Raw genomic sequence first — 14,320 nt, forward strand, 5'->3', positions numbered from 1 at the left:
ATATGCCCATATAAGTGGTTTCAGAATTATTCTTTGAGTCTCTCTCATCTCTTGCTCTCACTTTTTAGTTGAAAAGTCCTAGAGACAAAATTAGAAGGTTGGCCTAACCTCCTTCCTAACACCATTCTCCTACAACACCCTTTGTTCCAAATCCACCTTTGACCCATTTTAATCATTCCTTCCGCTTCCATGTCTTCTCCTTCCATCAAGATCCTCCCAAACCGAAAAACTTTAGAAGGAGTCAAGAAGAACTCCATCATTACTCCTTCTACATCTTATCTATTTGGTTACATTGTTATATTACTTATTCTTTAATTCACATGCAATATTTTAAATAAAAGGCAAGGTCTAGAAAAAAAAGGGTAATAAAGTTTTAAAAATGTTTTGGAAGACTTTTCTTAATGAGTCATGAATTCGATGTTCTAGTGGGGACGTCTAATGGTTTAAAAGTATTTCACAATATTTTTGCAACATATATAAGAACTAAGAGATTGTACACAAGTGATAAACTTACAAGTCTAACACTTCATGTTTTTGTATTGGTTCACTCTAACATGATAACATATAATTCTCCTTTACAAATTTAAATTGTTCTATCACCCAAATTGCTTGCATGTATTCTTATATTGTCATTTCTAGGTCACACGAGTATACAAAATTATTATTGGTTATCCTTTTATCTCCTCTTAAGATAAAATATGAGTACACTAAGACACTCCCAACTATCTCTTTCTTTCTTCCTAAGATAACATCATGATGAAACTCTTGAAAATATAACAAAAGTTGTTTAAAAGGTTACGATACAACTCTCAAAGCAAATATAAATTACTTTAACACCACTTATACAAGAGAATAGTTTCACACATAATGTTCACTCTCTCAAATTCATCTAGTAAACGATTTTTTTGTTTTAGCATTTAGAAGCCTTTTTATCTTTTTGCATGCAGTGTATTCTATTCATGTAGATTTCCTTGTAGGACAATAGCCTTTTCCACATGACTTCTATGGCAGATTCTTCCCGCACCATATATATATCCAAAAGTCAAAATTTTTAACGAAAATTTATTATTTTACTGGGTGCATTTAACTTTTACCTAATTTCTATTTTATTAAGGGTACAATAGTAATTTCACATAGACATGTTGGGTGCCAATCATATCCGTAATTGTGTTATTGTGTTCTGAATGTATATATATGAAATAGTTTTGGATAATTATGTCCGGAAGAATATTTTATCTGAATATTAATAACCATATGATTTATGGATGAAAAAGTCTGGAATGTGCCCCTGCCAACTTCTTTAACTTTTTCTTTGAATCTCATGTGGCCCTTGCCAAACACATGGCACTGTCCATTCGTTGGGGGATAAAAGGATCCTACAAACCTCACTCTCTTGTTCCAATTGATTTGAGGAATGCAACCATTTCTTTCCATTGCACTTCCACCCAAGAATTTCTGGAGTGCTTCACCAAACTATTAGTTTGTTATTTTAACCTTAATTATGCACATGGTTTCACGATTTTATTTTGTCTTTTTTAGTTGTTTTTGGATTAAATTCCATAACTTTAATTCTTTAAATTTGTTTAGTTTAGTGGGTTTTAATACATTAAAAGTACCAAAATCATTATACTGTCAAAAAAAGAGTTAAGGATGATTGGTTTTCGGATATGTATATTTGAAAGCATAATGGTGCCTTCTGGATAAAGATGTTCATAGTTAAAGAGTACAATTCTTGAGGACAATATCCGTAGGCAAACATAACACTTCCAGATACTAATATCCGTAGGCAAAACTGACACTTCCGGATACCAATATCCATAGACAAAGTTGACACTTTCGGATGCCAGTATCCATAGGTAAATATGTGACTTTTCGGATATTGATATCCATAAGCAAATCTGTGACTTCTAGATATTAATATCCATAAGAAAATTTGTGGCAAGGACAAAGTTGGGCTTAAAAGGTTACGTTGGGTGAATATAAAAAATGATATGGTGCAGGAAGAAATTGCCGACTTCTATTTATAAACATTCAATAAAGGACTGTTGGAGCGCTTGTTCATTTGTCCTTATGTTGGAATTTTTTAGAGCATGGTTATCTTTACATTGAAATATTTTTCCATAACATTAAACATGTTAAGTGTTAGATAACTTTAATTTTGCAAATCCTTTTGTAGTATTGACATTATCAAAAGAGAGTTGGTCTGGTTTGTAACAATTAACTTGGGAATGAGTCAAAGTTCATAAATAGTAGACAACTCACAATTTGAATTGTGTATTGTGATAACCATGCATACACAACATCTACTCTATTTGTTCATGTTAGCTAATCTTCATGTCATTCATATTGTCTTCTTCTCATTTATTAGTGTATATTCTCTTTCACTTTTGTGTAGATTTCACCATATCTATTTGGTCTTCATAGAGATTATAACAAGTCTAGCACTTTTGAGTAGTCATATGATTTTTCTTTTAAGCTTTCTTGTTATATGAAATTATATTTCTTGCTTCACACTATGTAACTTCACATCATGTATCTTGATTAAATAAACTAAAACTTGATACTCTAGGTATTATATTGTTGTATATTTATGTCTACATCTCAAAAATATTATCTTATTGCTTTGGTTGAAGGCAAGAATGAAACTTATTGTGGATTATAATCTTGCAATGATGTTGAAACTATACTTGTCTTCCATTATCTACATGACTTTTATAACAACATCAACTACCATGAGAAATGTGAATCTAATGTAACAACATTTAATTTTTAGAGTAAAGTTTGTTTTTAATTCCTCATCTATACAAAAATTCACTTTTAATACAAAGTTTTGTTGAACAATTTTAGTCCCTCGATAATTTTTTGGCCAACTTAGTCTCTCGATGTTAAATGAAAAACAGGCTAAAAAATAAAAATAAAAACAGGCTAAAATATTAAAAATAAAAGCACCACATATAAACAATTCAGAAGTAGATGGTGATTAGTTGGAAGAGCCTCTCAAAATGCAAAGATAAAACCGTTAGTAAATAGAAACATTGTAAGATGGTACAATTTTGTTATACAACAAGGTGTCACTATTCTGAGAATTTTTTTTATAAAGAAAATAACAACAAAATATAATGATAACTGCATATGTACATTAATCAGAATAACGTAGAAACAAAAGCTTCACACAAAAAATAAACTTCTAACTCCGTTCATGATGAACTTAGATCCCGTGAGGTTTGTCCTTGCCATCTGTAAAACAAAAAAGCATATAATTCACAACCACATTTCATATCATATATGTACAACTGTTTAACTTTGGATCACAAAAGTATTCATAATATATTACTGATGAAACTTATAATAAATATTTAAGGACATCCATTTATCAATACCCACAAATATCCAGTACCCATCAAATTAGATAAATGTTTGCATATTCAAATAATAAAATTAATATTTTAATTAGAAGTTTAGATCAATCAAATATTTTTCATGAATTTATTTTCTCATTTTGGCTCTTCAAAATTAAGCTTTTACAGAGAAAAAAAATTAACAAATACCCTTGGAAATTTGTGGATATCTATGGGTCTTTTGTAACACAATGGATAGTTGTCATAGCAGGAACATGTGGGGGATTTTAGACACATGAAAGTTGCAACTCGACAACTCCTTTTTTTTATATATCAATAAGTGAGAGTGAATGATAGCTTCCACAAACCTTGAGAGAAGAAATCTTGCGAGGGGGCTTAAATTGCTATTTGAATGAAGTTCCTTGTTTTGTTTCTTCTTGTGATCCGTCTCTGCATTTCGGGTTTCTTCAGCTGACTTAGTCTTGCTTAGTATTCGACCAGCCAGTTCTTGCAGGTCCTTCAATGATAATTCCTTTGAACTGCACAAATTGTTCTTCAAGGGGTTATGAATTGCGATTGATAAGAGAGGGACATTTAATTTTCCTTTAGCATGTTGCAATGATGAATGTTAGTAGAATGCAGACCTTGCCAAACGCTGAAGCAAATTTTTGACAAGAGCGTCACAGGATTGGGGCTTTGTCCTCTCCATGTTTACAAGAGCATTGATAACAATTTGCATAAGTGGCCCTTCTGGATCCTCAGCAGTGGCCTACATGAACACACCATGCTATAACAAAATTCATAATAACGAATCAAATCTACTCTTTGCTGTAATTAAGTTGCTAAAGATAATTCATCAGGGCCAAATCCACCCACCCACCCCAGAGATACCATCTTAAGATGTTTGCTGGCTATTTTGCTTTATCTTCTATATTTTCCTTCTCTTTTCAGAATGCACTACTGTCTATAAATAGTACAAAAATGTTGGAATAGTAATCATTATCATCTTTTTCACAAAAGTCAATGGCCCATTATATAATCTTGCTTATTTCCACTAATGAATCAGTAGAAGTTGTGTTGAGGATTTTACATCGACTAGAGATAATGACTTTTCATAATATATAAGTGGGATATAACCTTCATCTTACAAGTCAGTTTTATAAGATTGAGTTAGACTTAAAGTTCATTTTTTAAAATATAACAAATTATGTCTGAAACAACTCTAACTGAGAAGCCTTGTACTTTTCCAATTTCAATCAGCACAGTGCAAGCATGTTTATGTGGCATAACAAACTAAATTGAAACAAGAGGAAGTCATAATACAGTCAGAATAAAATCCATGCGTGCATTCACCTCTTTTAATGAAGGAATAAGCAAAACAGATAAGGGCGCAGAGGATGAGATTATTTTGGCACTTTCTTCATCATCGATAGCAAACTGTGATCTTGAATTCCCCTTTTGTGTATCAATGGATTCACGAGATGGTCTGAAAATATATTTCTTGAAAAATCAAAATCACTTTTTTTTATATAACCAATATTTACAAAATAACAGCAATATGGCAATGGATGTACCTGGAAGAATCAGAGCTGGTTGACATATGTTCTCTCCTGCTTTCCTGTACATCATTGTTAAGTTTTCCCAGTGCAAATCTATCCCGGACATTCATTTTCCTCCATCCACCTTGGATAGCAGCCTTTGCCTGAAAGAAAAATAAGCAAGAAAAATATTTTAAAGATAAGCATCCAAGTAATAAAAATATAAATTAACATACAAAATAATGACAAATAATTAAACAAAATTACTTTAAAAGGGGTTTAGGAAACCAATGGACCTTAACTTAAAAGTATTTAAAATGTATGGGTAAAGAACAAAATATGTAAAATGGTACTAAATATAATACAGTTTCCTAAAAAAGTACCCAACATACTGCAAAGGAAAAAACAGATTATCTTGCCACAATTAACATTAAAGTGAAATTCAGAGCATAGATAAAAGAAATAATAGAACCTCAGCAAGATTTGTAGCACTATCTTCAAATGAGGCATTTGAATTTCTGCTATTATGTCCCAGTCGGGACCTTGGGGTCTGTGGAGAATCAGAATCATCGTGATGACTACGCAAAACAACAGTTCCGCCAGTAGAAACATCTTCAAAAGAAGCATAGCTGCTGCTAGACTGTGACAATAAAATTCTCAATAAGTGAATGCATTGAAGAGCAACCATAACTAACCATTTTTTCTATTAAAAGATATCAGTTTGAAAAATACTCGAGAGCTTTGGTCACGAAACAGTGATGACTGTAGTCCTTTTGGAGACCGAACAACAACAGTTCCTAATCCATTCCCAAACAACTCATCCTGCTAAATGGCAACTTCAATATATCAAAATATGTTCAAGTATAAAATGAGGTTCAACCTAGTTCATGGGATTTTCAAGATACTTGATGAATTAATGCAGTTCTTTATGATTATACTGCTGTAAACACTTTAATTGCTGCAATAAGCAAAGGAAATTGGAGAAATAATTTTTTATCAGCTTCAGCCCATAATATCTAAAACTGTACTGGTTACAACTCACAACTAAGCATTTATCACATATATAAATGTTTTAAAAAAAATCAAGAGGCGCTCACATTCCTTATGTGGAGATATATCATTTAATTTGAAGTTAAATTCTTTGAAAAGGGAAGACCAACATAGTGAGAGTCAATTACATCTTCAAGATGATTATCCAGATGTTCATCATGGTAGGGAACTCCCAAATCTTTTCCAAAAGAAGTCTCTAGCAACTCGTTTTTATTGCCAGATCCTCCATGATAGCCACTCTCAGGACTTTTTTTTGGGGTAAGCTGATGATTTGAAACTTCAGTTTTCTTATCTCTAAACTGAGGTGGTCGTGACACACTACGAAAGGTTCCAGTACCCTGAGATCCACTAATGCTGAAGTCCCACCCAGAACTTTTCAGGGTTTTACCTTGGCCACTGCATATTAGATAGTGTTAGGAATCAAGAATTGAAAAGAAAAATTAAAACTATTGGATAGTATGAAAATAACAAGAAATAGGAGAGAAATTTCTCCTCCAAGGGTTTCCCCTTCACAAAGGATTTCACCTTTCTCAAAGAGCCAGTTCTCAATTCACAATAACAACAACTCTGCATCTCTCCTATCACTCTTCCCCCATTTATAATGTCTATTAGAAAATTCACTGTGTAAAACAAAAAGCAATAACTTAACACTTGTAACCTACCTAGGCTGATTAGTGTCATCACCCCTTAAATCTTTCGCAACCTTAATAGTATCAGATGCCTCCCCCATCCCCCTTGGGGCATTTCTAGGTGTTGCCTCATCTTCCTTTATTTGGAACTTTGGACGCTCCCTGTCATGAAAACACGAAGTCGTGACAATCACAAGCTGGGGAATAATTGGATTTTTCTTATTTTCTGGTCATGCAAAGTGTTCAAAGTGTATCAGCAACAGGGTTTCAATAGTCAGTTAAAACATCACATCCTTTGAATTCAAATAAAACTTACTAATAATTACCAAATAAAAAGGAAAAAGAAGAAAAGAGGAGAAAAACTACGCAGACAAAAGGGTAAAAAGTACACAAAATATAGCATGTTTGCAAGTAATAATTAATACCGTATTCTCTCCAATAGCTTAGGACTCTTCCTGGCATTCCGAATGAAACGATGTCTAAGAAGCTCTTTAGCACTTGGCCTCTGGAATTAAAGTGTCATTAAACAGGGGAGAAGTTAAGGAAGATACGGACAAAAAGAACCAGAGTTATCCATTCCAATATAATTTCAGAATACTATGCGACCAACTAGGAGAAAGTAGTATATATTTGAACCACGTTGAAAGATACAACTTTCAATAGGACAAATCTAGATAAATAAATACAATTTCCAACCTGTTGTAAATAACATATTATCAAGATAAAAATATTCCCAATATCTCCATAGTAATTAGAAAAAAATATCTTTGAAATCCTCCAATTCATTTCAGCATATTTTTATTTCTTTATTTTAAAGGATTTGATTATTATTACAAATAGAAATGATGAGAATGTAAGTGATATGATTGTTATCAATAGAATAATTACTTATTTTTCTACATAGTGGTGTGATTGTCTATTCCAACCCGTTGGTTCGCTTAAGCCAGTCCCGTATAACTCAGCCCAAGCAAGCCAAGAGCGGGGCGGGGCAAACTAGGCCACCGAACCCACATATCTTAAAAATCTAAAAATTTCTTTGTACCCCCATAATTTCTTCATGCAGCCTCACATTCAAATTCTTTTTTACAAATGTGTATTATGAATTGTGTAATCTGAACAATCCAAACACAAATTTTTACTCATATCTTATTACACATGTGTATAATACTGTGAGACCATTTACCTAATTCATCTAAATAAGAAAAAGAATTAAATTTATTCAAAACTTAAAAAAATAAATCATTAGTTTAAAAAATATATATTTCTTATACGGGACGAGCTAATAAAATCAACCCGCATTTGCAGGCCAAGTGCGGGAGGGGTGCAGCCCGCATTGCCATCCCTAAGCTTATATTTGTGGTACAATTACTAGATCAGATTTGTCTTTTGTAGTTAGTGTTGTAAGTCAATTCATGCAAAATCATTTTATTGATCATTAGACTCCAGTCATTCATATTCTAAGGTACCTCAAAAAGGCTCCAAGGCAAGGTCTACTTAATGAAGATAAAAGGAATACCCAAATCTTTGGATATTGTGATTTTGATTAGGTAGATTCTTCTATAGATAGATGCTCTACGACAGGATAGTGTTTTCGTTGGAGAAAATATTATCTCTTGGAAAAGCAAGAAACAATGTTTGATCAACCATTGAGGTTGAGTATAGGGCAATGACATCTCTCACTTGTTTGCTTGTATGGGTAAAATAGTTCCTCCAAGAATTAGATTTTCGAGAGGTTTGGAAATGAAAGATGTATTGTGATAAACAAGTTGCTCTCCACATTACTTCCAATCTAGTATTCCATGAGAGGACTAAACACATAGAAGTCGATTGTCATTTTGTTCGGGAAAAGTTGTTTTCCAAAGAAATATGTAGAGTTTTCGGATCCAATGATCAACTTGGAGATGTGCTAACAAAATCCCTACAGGACTTCAGATAAAAGACATTTTCACTAAAGGGCTTCCTCACGACAGATTCCAGGATCTTGTAGGCAAGTTGGGAAGGACTTATATTCATTTACCAACTTCAGGGTTGGTTCAATTGTTCTCAATAAATAATTCTTTATTTTCTTACATAGTTCAAGTGAACAACATACTAATTTAGGGCACAAACTTAAAAGACATGTATTCCAATATTTATAAGCAAGTAAAGCATAGATACTTGCCTCAACAGGAACCTTCTTCAAGCACAATGAAACAAATTCTTTCATATAGCGAGAAAAATGTTCATCTAGCTGCACAAAATATTATTAGTTGTTAACTCTTTTAACTGACGAAAATCATTTCCATCAGGAAAACTTTATTAACTAAAAATACTTAGTAACTTGAAAGGTCCATAAATCTAATAATACAATAAAACACAGAACTTGTGGTGGATTCTCTCGAGGTATGATGAAAAGCACTCTCATTGGATGAAGATCCGCAAGGGGAGGCTCCCCTTTTGCCATCTCTATTGCAGTAATCCCCAGAGACCAGATATCTGCCTGTATAAACAAGATACAGAGTGATGTTTTGTCTGGGATAAAGACAAAAACAAAAAAGGAAAGAGAATAAAAAGAACTATGGTAGGATGGACTCAGAAAACACAATAAATGATTTTTGTTGGAACTATAAGGTAACCTTTTCATTATATCCTTCTGAATTTTGAATAACCTCGGGTGCCATCCAAAATGGTGTTCCTACAAAGGTCTGCAGTTATAAAACAATTAGCATATCCAGTCAAAAAAATTCCACTGAATAACATTAGCATTAATTAAATAAGTTGACCTTTCTCCTTGATATGGTTCTAGTTAACTGTGCAGAAACACCAAAATCAGCAACCTGAAACAAAGTCAAAACACATAGAAATTCATATTGGAATGCATGTTAGCCCCCGTCTCAAGTTATTTTATCTATCCTTCATTAAGTCATTTTGCCTTAAAAAAACTTGGAAATTATAGCCTCCAGAATAAGAGATACCTTTACATCACCATTCTCAGTTAATAAAATGTTTGCAGCTGCAAAATTGACATCAAATTCTTTGAATTACAGAGCTAATAAAAAAATTGAAGTCCATGATTATAAAATTTCCAAATATGGAAGAGGGAAAGTAGCTTCAAAGTGCAGTATAAACAAGGAAAAGAGTGTCACTGTTGATACCTTTAATGTCTCTATGAATTTTTCCTTCAGTATGTAGGTAATCAATTGCATGAAGTAAATCCCGTAGAATGCAAGCAATTGACATTTCATCAAGTGGGGGACCTGATTGCAGCTGCAAAAGCACCATATAGCAATATTGGAAATTAGCAAATAAAAACGAAAAAAAAACGGGATTAGAGTGTTTAAGAGAAGGAAAATCAGAAAAATAAAGACATTGAATAATATTGGAAAATCAGCTAAATAAAGACTTTGAATAATACTTTGAGATTGATGTAGAGTGTAATAATGTAATCCCAAATACCCAACGGTCCTACTTTTAGTTATGATTAGATCCAGTAATGTTAGATACACTTTCCTCTGACCTTGAAATATCTAGTTTTCTAAGTTTCTATTTGTTAGTTTGTTACATCTAACAGTTGTCACTTAGAAGTTTGATAGTTGGGTAAAACTGAACAGCTTTCAGTTAGTGATGATCCTCTGCTCTTGTATACATATACTCACTGTACTGGAGTTTCACTGTCTTTTGTATATTTTCAAATAAATCATTTTACTCTTTTTCTATTATTCAATATGGTATGAAGAGCACATCAATCCTCCCTTCCTTTCTCATGGCTTCCGCATGGCAGCATTTTCCACCGCCTCCTCCACCAGTTACTCCAATACAAGCTACATTGCACTATCATTCTCGGTTAAGACCCAGATAATCTAATACTGCTTAGGAGCTTTAGACGACCGTTGTCTTAAGAAGTTTTGATGATAATAAATGTATTTAAGCATTAAATTGACTCTTTCCTATTATTAACATTCTTACATTTATGTTAAAAGGAAGAAATAAATCCTTGCGCATTAACAAAACTGTCTAAATGTTATAAACATTTAAACAGTCTAACGTTTATACTGTTGACAGTAAAGGAATCCATTATTGTTTATATTCATAAATCAATATTTAACGGTAATCGCATATTTTTTTTTAATTCAATCACTAAAATACGGCGTCCAATGCACAAACCTTCTATATTTTAACTGATAATATTTGAGTGATTATTTGCAATGATTCTATACATAAAATATAGAAAGAATTTATACCAATCAAATGAGAACACTTACCACGCAATGCCAAAAAGGATTATAAATATACTGTGATATTTTGTATTGCACATTGTTTCCAATTTTACACAGCATAGATACAAAAAAGAAACATGACCTTCCATAAGAAGATGCAAGTGTGTTTAATCAAGTTAAATCAAGTAATTCTGCACAACGTTGAAGAACAATATCAGAATAACAATGATATCCTCAATGGGAAGATTGCTCTACAAACAGTCAAACTTTGAGCAACTATAAACACATAACGAAGACGAAGACAAACAACATCAACTACTACATCTTCTATCTTTCTTAAGCTTTTATGGACATAGACTTTGTATCTTAGTATTTGTTTTAGTGAGAGTGAAAACTTGTTATATTGATCTTGTTGTGCCAAACCTTCTATAGGATGTAATGTCTAGTGGTTGTAGATATTGTCTGCTAGTAGGGTCTTCTAATAGTTATAGACATTGTCGATAGTAAGGTTGTTTGATGACTCATGTTATGTCATCTCGTGAACCAACTACGTGTTATGTTACGCTAGTTAGTTGTCGTTGTGTACTTCTTACTAACATAACCATTTTGTAGCCCTATACACCTACTCATAGTACAATACACAACAAAGTACAGATTGTAATGCTTATTTGGATAATAAATGAGACGATTACTCATTTTTATTTTGCTTTTTTGTGTTCTTTGTTTTGGATCTCCAGTTGGTGTGATTAGCAATCAATATAGCATTGTTTATGTCGTTGTTCTTTGATCTCATTTCAGCTTTAGGCACATAACAAACTAGTATTAGAGCTTCTTTTTAATCTTGTTCCACATTTGTGATAAGTTCTTGCAAGAAGATGTGCATCACATTCAATGGGAAGAATAGTTTCAACTTTTCGAGAATCAAATGAGAGCCTTGCTTAAGGAGTAATGGGTGTGGGCACCGCTCTCCAGAAGCACATCACACATACATAGATATGTTCTAGAGCAGATGGAGGAAAAGGCTTATTCGATGATCCTTTTGTCATTGTTAGATCAGGCTCTTTATAGGTTGTAGAGGAGAATAACTCAGCATTGTTGTGACTAATGTTGAAGAAGTTATTCATGCCAAAGTCCATTTACAAAATGCTTTGGTTGAGGAGGAGGTTTTTGGGCTCTGTATGAAAAAGGGTATGCCAATCAAGGCTTATCTTTATGAACTTAATTCAATCTTGATGTTGCACCAAGACATAGACATCAAGATAAAACATGAAGACGCCACAATGGCTTTGTTGGCTTCTTTCCCACTGTCCTATGAGAACTTTGTGAGTTTGTTGAGTGTAGAAAAGGACTACATTACGCTTGAAGAGGTAAAGTCTAGTCTCTATACAAGAAAGTTTCATCTCTGAATTTGAGAGTGTTAAAGATGCATTGTTTTCAAGGTTGGTGGTCTTCAAGATCAACAAGTCAAAAAAGCTGAAGGTTGATCCAAAAGATGTGTGTAGGTATTGCTAGTTAGAGCCTCAGAGGGATTGTCCAACATTGGAAAATAGGATCAAGTGACAGACAACTATAGTCCAGAAGGTGGAGTCGCCTAATGATAATCAAGTGTTGACCATCGTCTTAAGACAACTATCGTCTAATAGGTGGGTCCTAGATTTTGGGTGCTCCTTTCACATGAGTCCTTAAGACACTTGTTTGCCACATTTGATAAGTTCGAAGGTGGTAAGTTTTGATGGACAATGATGCTTCATGAGGTAATTATTTGTGCTTAGGGCCACAATTAGATTCTAACAATACATGGAGAGAGATTTGGTGCAGAAGAATGAGACTTGGAAGATGGTCAAGGCCTGAGCATCGTTGTTTACATGTCTCAACCTCCAAAAATTGAAGCATGAGATGCTTCCTTGGTTTGCAAGCTTCACAAAGCCATTTACAATCTCAAGCAAGCTCCTTAAGCCTAGTTAGAGAGACTTAAGACCACCTTACTTTAGTATTAATCTATTGTTATCAAAACAATATAGTTTATTTACTAATTTATGTGGATGACATTATAATATCTAGAAGCTCCACACAAAGAGTAAGAAGGTATTGTGTCACTCCACACATATATGGAACATATGAAAGAAGAGAGAACCAGGAAATTAATACCCAAACTGAAAGACCGGATTTTACTCAAGTTTGAACAAGTTTACTCCAAAAACATTAACCCATTTGTTGGTTGCAGAAACATAACCTAGTGAAAATTTAGGAGTTGGCTCACAATTTTGATTACCATATTTACATGTAAATATGAATATATGCAACCACATTTTCTACTCAACAATTGTGCTTTAGGAATGCAACACATGAAAATATTCAAAGACATGCAAGGGATGTTCTATTAATGGAGGCAACTTCTAAAGAAGATCATCATCATTTCCAAGCATTAAAGATATAGAAGCAAGTCAATAGAAGTAACCTACTAGATCAGCAACAGAGCCTCCAGCCATGTATTCCATTATTATCCAAAGTTTAGTTTGATTAAGAAAGGAACCATAATACTCAGTAATGTATGCAGATCGACATTGTGACAGAACAGAAATTTCCTGAAAAAAAAATTGAAATTATTGAACAAATAACATTAAATATTTGGTAAAAGATGCACATTGTAAAGTAGTAGTAATAAGAATGTGTTGTACCTTTTGAATGTCCTCTATTTCATCCTCTCTGCAAAGAATTAAAGAGAAAAAAAAATGTTATAAAGTTACACTAGGCAATAATTACATTAGAATTTTGAGATCAACAAGGCAATAAAATGTAGACAAGAATCACAACATTCTACCAAGAGACAAAATCTAAGTTTACTTAACAAATATGAGAACTCAACTTAGTTAGCTACAATGTGTTCTACTTCCCTCAAACCAACCTAGGCTAACCTCACACGCATCCCCTAGCCAAGGCCAAGCCATAACCAAACCTAAAACAACCTTAAATACATCCAAAAACACCTATCTAGGAAGCATGGTGCTGTAAATAGTATATTATTAAGATAAAAAATATTTTCAATATCTCCATAATAATTAGGAAAAAATGAAAATATCTTTAGAATCCTCCTATTCAGTTCAAAATATTTTTATTTCCTTATTTTAAAGGTTTTCATTATTACAAAATAGAGATTATGAGAATGTAATTGGTGTCATTGTTATCGATAAAAGAATTCTTTCTTTTCGTACATAGTTCAAGTTAGTATCAGAGCTCCCGATCTTGGGACAACTCTGTATTTGCTACCTCGTTAATTGTCATCATTGTTGTTGTTCCCCATCATTTTCCAAAAGGAATTACAGGTTTGAATGACCTAAGAGTGCTTAAAATATTGGGTTGTATTGATTGTCAAAGTAGAGCACAAAGTTGAAAATAAATTGTTCTCCAGTGTTGAACTTGATTTGGTGGTGCTTTACTCCCATCTTCTAAATGATCATGAAAACTTTGGCCAAGGAACCAAAGTTCAACTAAGGCAAAAAGGATAGAAGTTTTTCCATTTATTTCTCAAAAGTTATAAAAGGAGCCCAGAAGAAGAGGAGACAGTCCCT

At 33.1% G+C, this 14,320-nt stretch overlaps 1 protein-coding gene across 8 annotated transcripts in view; it reads right to left on the reverse strand.

The window, feature by feature from the left end:
• Positions 1 to 3,003: 3,003 nt before the first annotated feature.
• LOC137810174 (uncharacterized) overlaps positions 3,004 to 14,320 on the reverse strand; it is a 17,523-nt gene continuing 6,206 nt past the window's right edge. For 3 of the 8 annotated variants that reach the window (XM_068611347.1, XM_068611339.1, XM_068611370.1), the window contains 18 exons: positions 13,430 to 13,457; positions 13,214 to 13,336; positions 9,690 to 9,801; positions 9,510 to 9,547; positions 9,318 to 9,371; positions 9,171 to 9,239; positions 8,918 to 9,034; positions 8,717 to 8,785; positions 6,981 to 7,060; positions 6,589 to 6,717; positions 6,055 to 6,322; positions 5,609 to 5,698; positions 5,349 to 5,516; positions 4,913 to 5,040; positions 4,692 to 4,824; positions 3,983 to 4,107; positions 3,707 to 3,877; positions 3,004 to 3,237 (listed from right to left, as the gene is read on the reverse strand). In XM_068611347.1, the coding sequence (XP_068467448.1) occupies positions 3,198 to 3,237; positions 3,707 to 3,877; positions 3,983 to 4,107; positions 4,692 to 4,824; positions 4,913 to 5,040; positions 5,349 to 5,516; positions 5,609 to 5,698; positions 6,055 to 6,322; positions 6,589 to 6,717; positions 6,981 to 7,060; positions 8,717 to 8,785; positions 8,918 to 9,034; positions 9,171 to 9,239; positions 9,318 to 9,371; positions 9,510 to 9,547; positions 9,690 to 9,801; positions 13,214 to 13,336; positions 13,430 to 13,457 (1,942 nt within the window). In that variant the 3' untranslated portion in view covers positions 3,004 to 3,197. Of the gene's footprint in view, positions 3,238 to 3,706; positions 3,878 to 3,982; positions 4,108 to 4,691; positions 4,825 to 4,912; positions 5,041 to 5,348; positions 5,517 to 5,608; positions 5,702 to 6,054; positions 6,323 to 6,588; positions 6,718 to 6,980; positions 7,061 to 8,716; positions 8,786 to 8,917; positions 9,035 to 9,170; positions 9,240 to 9,317; positions 9,372 to 9,509; positions 9,548 to 9,689; positions 9,802 to 10,796; positions 10,943 to 13,209; positions 13,337 to 13,429; positions 13,458 to 14,320 lie in introns of those variants that run through there. The other 5 variants (XM_068611332.1, XM_068611325.1, XM_068611362.1 and 2 more) reach the window with 3 other exon arrangements.

Source organism: Phaseolus vulgaris, chromosome 11, assembly GCF_000499845.2.
Source record: "Phaseolus vulgaris cultivar G19833 chromosome 11, P. vulgaris v2.0, whole genome shotgun sequence".
Classification (NCBI taxonomy): domain Eukaryota; kingdom Viridiplantae; phylum Streptophyta; class Magnoliopsida; order Fabales; family Fabaceae; genus Phaseolus; species Phaseolus vulgaris.